Source organism: Orycteropus afer, unplaced genomic scaffold (assembly GCF_000298275.1).
Source record: "Orycteropus afer afer isolate SDZICR_OR568_19922 unplaced genomic scaffold, OryAfe1.0 scaffold00063, whole genome shotgun sequence".
Taxonomy (NCBI): Eukaryota; Metazoa; Chordata; class Mammalia; order Tubulidentata; family Orycteropodidae; genus Orycteropus; species Orycteropus afer.
Window position 1 is genome coordinate 383,024 of NW_006921650.1, and position 6,843 is coordinate 389,866.

The window sequence follows — 6,843 nt, forward strand, 5'->3', positions numbered from 1 at the left end:
AGGAGGCAGATCTAGACCCCAAGGTTGAGGGGCTTTCACCCAGCCCCTAGAGCCTGGCATTTTGAACTTTGACTTAAAGCCTCCAAATTGTAAGAATGAACTCCTGTTAGTTAAAGCCATACCATTGGTGCTATGTTCTTGTCAGAGTGGAACCAAAACAATGATGAAGCTGAGTTATCAGTTGCCACTGAGTCACTCTTACTCATGGCGATTCCTTGTGTGTCAGACCAGGACTATACTCCATGGAGTTTCCAAAGGCGAGTTGTTTGGCAATAGATCTCTAAGCCTGTCTTCCAAGGCACTTGCGGGTAGACCTGACTCTTTAACCTTTTGATTAGTAGCTGACCACGTTAACATTTGTACCATCCAGGAACTTAGAAACTGAGGTGGAAAGGGGTTTAATAACTGACCTAGGGTGAACCAATAGTAAGTGACAGAGCTGTGGATGGAGCCAATTATTGTGTAATTACAAGTCTGTGTTTGTCACCTTTGTGGTATCCTGCCAATGTATTACATTCTTTTTATTTTTTATTTTTTTTGATTATTCAAATATTTATTGAACAGCTAGGGAGATACAAAGTTTATAAAATATGGTAAAAAATGTGAGGTAAATGCACAAGTAAGAGAGCAGAGTATGGTTTACTGAATCATAGCAGTCATAAGAGTGCTTTAGGAAATCAAGAGTGAGATTGCTCCCAGCCTACAAGGAGGCATGGGTGGGTGGCAAATCAGGAAAGGGGATTGAGATTAAAATAGAAGACTTCAGTCTGGATTGTTGATGATACTTAGTATGGACTATATTTGTCTTCTACAGACTATATTTGTTGATGATATATAGTATGGACTATATTAATGTCTTCTACAGAACTAGGTCCTTTTGGTATTTTAGGAGTTTTTTCCTGTTTTTTGAAGGATTCTTGACCTTTTGATCTTGGTGTTGATGGTTTTGAGTCTTTTCCATTCTGGTTTGATTTTTGTGCATATTTGGCTGGATAATCCCGTACAGATTTCTTCACTGGAGCTTTTTCTTCAGTTTCATCATCATCATCATCTTCATCATCATCATCGTCGTCATCATCATCATCGTTGTCATCGTCATCATCGTCATCTTCGTCAGCAGCAAGTTTTACTTTTTTCTGTGGAACTTTGTTACCACTGGCAAGGGCCGATCACTTTCCTGATATACTTAGGAGCTTCACATCTTCCTCCTCTTCATCATCTGACTCTGCATCTTCTTCCACAGCTACTAAGTGCTGGCCACTGATATGCACAGGCCCTGAGCCACACTTCAACCGTAAGACCACAGGTGGTGTTATTTCAAAGCCCCCAAGGGAGACCGTTGGCTGTACAGACATTTTCAAAGTTGCCAGTGTTAGTTTAATTGGGCTGCCTTCATAATTCATTGCCTCTGCTTCAACAATGTGCAATTCATCCTTTGCACCAGCCCCTAAACTGACTGTTCTTAAACATAACTGGTCCTTATTTTCATCATTATCCACCTTAAAGTGATAATCTTTGTCAGCCTTTAGTTCACAACCGAAAAGATAGTTTTGGGGCCTCAGGGGACTTATGTCCATGTCCATCGAATCTTCCATGAGGTGGTGGCACGCACTTAGGTGGGAAAGAAGGATGGAGATAAACCACTACTGTTTCTCAGAACAGCTGCGCAGGACGTAATCACACCAGGCTGTATTACATTCTTAAAGTTCCTATTTTCCATGGGGCCACCATATATAGAACCTACAAATCACATTATTGCATTTGGCAAATGAAAAATACACTAAATAAAAATAGGTATTTCAAGACATTTTTCTTGATTGTCTTGTTCCTCCCATTAAATTACATGTGCTGAAGAAGGAACAAGCTCCTTAGAATCCAGAGCACATTTCCCATCGGATGATTCAAAATTTGCAACTTCAACTGCAGTACTTGACAGAATTGCTTAATAAAAGGATTTAAATCCACCTACAACTTTATACTCAAGAACAGATTACACCATCTTTTAAAGGCAAAATAGTGTGAGAAAAATGATAATATTCCCTAGTGTGTATTGATTAAATGGGAGCATTATGATCTCATTACATTGGTTAATTTAGATTAGGATTATTAACTCTGTCAGATTTAATTTGTGCTACTGACAAAAATCCAGGAATATGAATGGGAAGAAAAAATGGCATACACTAGCCATAATAAAATTTTCAGTTTTGATATATCATAAGGATATTTTAGCTTATTTTCATTCATTTATTCTAACATCTATCTGGGATCAGACAGACCTGACACTCTTTAGCTGTGTCAAGTTATTTACCCTTTCTAAGTATTAGTTTCCTCATCTTTAAAATGGGTATAATATTAGTGCCTACCTCATATGGTTATTTTGAAGATTAAATGAGACAGTGCATATGAAAGTGCTTAGAGATTTCTGAGCAATATTACCAAACTAAAACAAACTCACTGCCATAGAGTTGATTCTGACTCATAGCGACCCCCTTTGGGTTTCTGAGGTGGTAAATTTTTACAGAAGTAGATTACCCAGTCTTCCTCCCACAGAGAAACTGGTGGGTTTGAATTGTCAACCTTCTGGTTAGCAGTCAAATGCTTTAGGCACTATGCCACCAGAGTTCCCTAGGCACACCACAAATAGAAGTGGCTTAAATGTTGAAAATATTGGCTCACTAGAATTGGGATTATAGGACATCTTGCATGATCCAAGCTCTGATGAAAGCTTCTTTTCCTCTTCTTTCACCATTTTTCCTCTAGTTAAAATTAAGTCAGTACTGTGAGTGCCCATTTTGGCTGAATTAGCAATCTGCAGTCAATGAGTGGCTAAATGAAAAAAAAAATTTTTTTTTTTTTGCACTTTGTATACTGCCATCTTCTTCCTGCATCATTCCATTCCAAGCATCTGACAGGTGGTAGGACATCCTGATGGATCAAGAACATATTCTAAAATTCAATGCCTAATTATCCATTTGATTTTGGCATTTGGGGGTCATTTTGCTGACCACCAAAGATTGACAACATAGAGAAAATGTTAGCAAGACTTTGACTTTTTTTTCATCAAAGCAATTTTGAAAGCAAGACCCCATCTTAAAAGAGCTTTTTTCGTGTCTTAGAAGTGGCAAGTTGCATACGGGGAAATTTGCGCTGCTAGGCAGAACCACCTGCATTTCCATGTAGAGCAATTTTGATGGAGTTTTTTTTCCCCTTCTTTTGGCAGGACATTAGTCATCATAATAAAGATCTGGTCTTTACCAGATCCTGTTAAACAAATAATCTGGAAGCAACAGGAGGAAATCTGCAATAACTTACAATCAGCTCTTAATTTAGAGCTGTTTAGATTTTTCACAGTACGCCTGAAATGAGCAATGTTCATATTATGTTTGAGACTCCCATGAGCAAACCTCCTCTCCTGCAGGTGAAGGCTTGCTCCTGACTCTCAGACACTAAGGCCTGGAGTCATATGGTGTTTCCTAGAGGAGCAACTGGGAATAAGATCTACAACTCTATAGAAGGGTAATGGGGAAAGTTCTACTTGAGGAAAAACACTGCTCTCCCCAAAGCTACCATTTTTGTTATTAATTTAAAGACAAGTGAATCCAGATCTATCATGCAGTTTTAGGGAAAAAAGGAGTAGAAAATCTGATCCCTGACTCCAGTAACTCTAGAGCTCTGGTGGCATAGTGTCTAGGGCATCTGACTGCTATCCAGAAGGCTGGTGGTTCAAACCCACCAGCCACTTCTCAGAAGGAAGATTGGGCAATCTACTTCTGTAGTGATCCCACCTCGGAAACTCAAGGAGGGGTCACCATGAGTCTGATTCGACTCCACGGCAGTGAGTTTTATTTTATTTACCTCACTAACTTACAAATGAGGGAAGACAGAATGACCTAGCCAAGAACCATTATAGCTCTATAATGAAGTGCAGCACAAAGTGAATATTGTTGTCATTGTTAGGTGCCATCAAGTCAGCTCTGACTCATAGGGATCTTATGTACAACAAAACAAAACACTTCCAGGTCATGTGCCATCCTCACAAGCCTTGTTATACTTGAGCCCATCATTGCAGCCACGATGTCATTCCATCTCTTTGAGGGTCTTCCCCTTTTTCCCGGACCCTTAACTTTACTAGGTATGATATTCTTCTCCAGGGACAACATGACCAAAGTATATGAAGCAAAGTCTAGCTATTCTCACTTCTAAGGAACAGTCCAGCTGCACTTCTTCCAGGACAGATTTGTTTGTTCTTCTGGCAGTCCATGATATTTTCAATATTCTTCGCCAACACCATAATTCAAAGGCATCAACTCTTCTTTGGTTTTCCTTATTCATTGTCCAGCTTTTATATGCATATGAGGCTATTGAAAATACATGGCTTGGGTTAGGCACACCTAAGTCTTCAAGGTGACATCCTTGCTCTTGAACACTTCAAAGAAGTCTTTTGCAGCAGACTTTCCCAGTGCAACACGACATCTAATTTCTTGACTGCTATTTCCATGGTAGCATAGTGGCTAAAGCACTTGACTGCTAACCAGAAGGCTGGCGGTTCAAACCCACCAGCCACTCCTCGGAAGGAAGGTTGGGCAATCCTACTTCCGTAGTGATACTGCCTCGGAAACCCAAGGAGGGGTCGCTATGAGTCGGGGCCGACTCGACGGCACATAACAACAACAACAACAATTTCCATGGGTGTTGATTGTGAATTCAAGTAAAATGAAATCCCTGACAACTTCAATCTTTTCTTCATTTACTGTGATGTTGCTTATTGGTCCATGCTTGAATAATTTCTTTTAGAAAAATCAGCATGAGGCCAGTCCCTATGAGGTGTAGGTTAAAGATGTCCCAAGTTTCCAACTTTTCCAAAGTGCTGTGCCACTCCACCACCTCTGACAGAAACTCCTCCTCCTCCCCTCAGTAATCTCCCTCCTGTCTTAGGATTCTGTATTTTGCTGTAATATCTCACAGAACTCAGAAACTTCCATGGAAATGTGGAAGTTTCCATGGCTCACATGGTGGTGGTGGAGACTGGGAGGATGCCAAGTCCCAGGTTCGTGGGTAGATCTGGAGGATTGTCCCAAATCACATGGCTGCAGGGTTTGGCAAATCCAAACTGGTGGCTCAGATGGTGTCTGTCTCAAGTCCAGGGGTGAGATGACGATGAACCAAATTCAGAACTGGAGCAAGACAGCAAACTTCCCAGAACATTCACATATATAACCTAAAGGAAGCTAAGCGTAGTGACTTGAGTTGCACCCTCCAGCAAGGAGGGACTCAAGATGTATTCTGCCCTGAACAGGCATCCAAATCAAACCAAACCAAACTCTCTGCCATGGAGTCAGATCCGACATCATAGTGACCCCTCCTTGGGTTTCCAAGGCAGTATCACTATGGAAGTAGATTGCCCAACGTTCCTTCCAAGGAGTGGCTGGTGGGTTTGAACAATTAGCCTTTTGGTTAGCAGTCAGATGCCTTAGGGCACTGTGCTACTAGAGCCACAGGCATAGAGAGTAGGATTTACAACACATCACAAAATGTGTGGCGACTTGAGCCACACCCTCCAGGAAGGTGGGACTCAAGATACATCCCACCCTAAGCAGGCATTAAAAACAAAACAAAACAAAACAAAAACCCCAAACTCACTTCCATTGAGTCAGATCCAACTCATAGAGACATTTCCTTGGGTTTCCGAGGCAGCATCACTACGAAAGTAGATTGTCCAATCTTCCTTCCAAAGGGTGGTTAGTGGGTTTGAACCACCAGCCTTCTGGTTAGCAGTCAAATGCCTTAGACACTACACCACCAGAGCTCCTTAAAAGGCATAGAGACTAAGATTTACAATATATCACAAAATGAAGAATTATGGCTAGAAGGGATATGTTAAGCAATTCACTATGGTGCAGGCCACCCTGGCTCTTCTAGCTCTTCTAGCCATTAGTCTTTTCACACTTGCAGGATTAATTTACCCCTCCCAATCATTTTACCAGTCCCAAAGTCATTAACAATTAGTCCTTCAGCAGGGAAAAGAGTCCTAAGGGTGTGGTTACTCAGGTACCAGCCATTCAGGTCTGCTGCAAGGGTCCATCTGATCTAATCAGGAACTTCAAAAGCTTGTCTCATCATTATCCTTTCTGGTCTCTGATAAAATTTAACTGAGAGAAGATTATTCCTTTATTATGAGTCTCTCTTTAGGTATCAGCATAATGTTAGATTTTTTCCTGCTGCATAACTAACCCATTTATTCATTCCTTTACCTTTAGCTATTATTTCCTCCTTCCTTCCATTTGTCATTTATTTTTATCCAAACTTTCTCACTTTGGGAAGGGACATCAGGTTCACCTACTGTGCCAGTCCAGATTGCTGGTAACAAGACTAGTCTAGTAAGTGCTACCCCCTCAGTCCACTCCTTTTCATGTTGGGTACAGTTATGTAGGTACAAAACTAGTGGGCTATGACTGGGCAAGATGGTAGCATTCACTATCAGCCCCAATATTGCCAGATGAGGGGAAGGTACAATCCATCCCATAAGGCTTGGGAATTCAGGAGTACAGGTTCAGGGGTATAGTTACAATCTCTTGCTTAGGGATTATCACTGCCTCTGGCACCTGCAGCTACATCCTAGGTCCCAGGATCACAGGATCACAGCTTCTGGCAGGAAGAAAGCAATGTCAGGTGATGTGGAGAAGAATTATACAGTGGCACAAGCACACTCCCCCACCTCCTCTTTCCCAAATTCCCCAGAAAAATGTAGGATTCTGTCCAGTAGTGATCCTCCCTTAGCCCCCCTCATGTTGAGTGTGAGCACATACTCATGAATGTGTGTGAGCCAGCCCTTCAGGTCTTTAT

At 41.4% G+C, this 6,843-nt stretch overlaps 1 protein-coding gene across 1 annotated transcript; it reads right to left on the reverse strand.

The window, feature by feature from the left end:
• Positions 1–815: 815 nt before the first annotated feature.
• LOC103196182 (nucleophosmin-like) lies at positions 816–1,595 on the reverse strand. Its single transcript, XM_042780811.1, is given in 1 exon segment — positions 816–1,595. A coding segment is annotated over 1 exon segment (780 nt).
• Between the last annotated feature and the right edge of the window lie 5,248 nt (positions 1,596–6,843).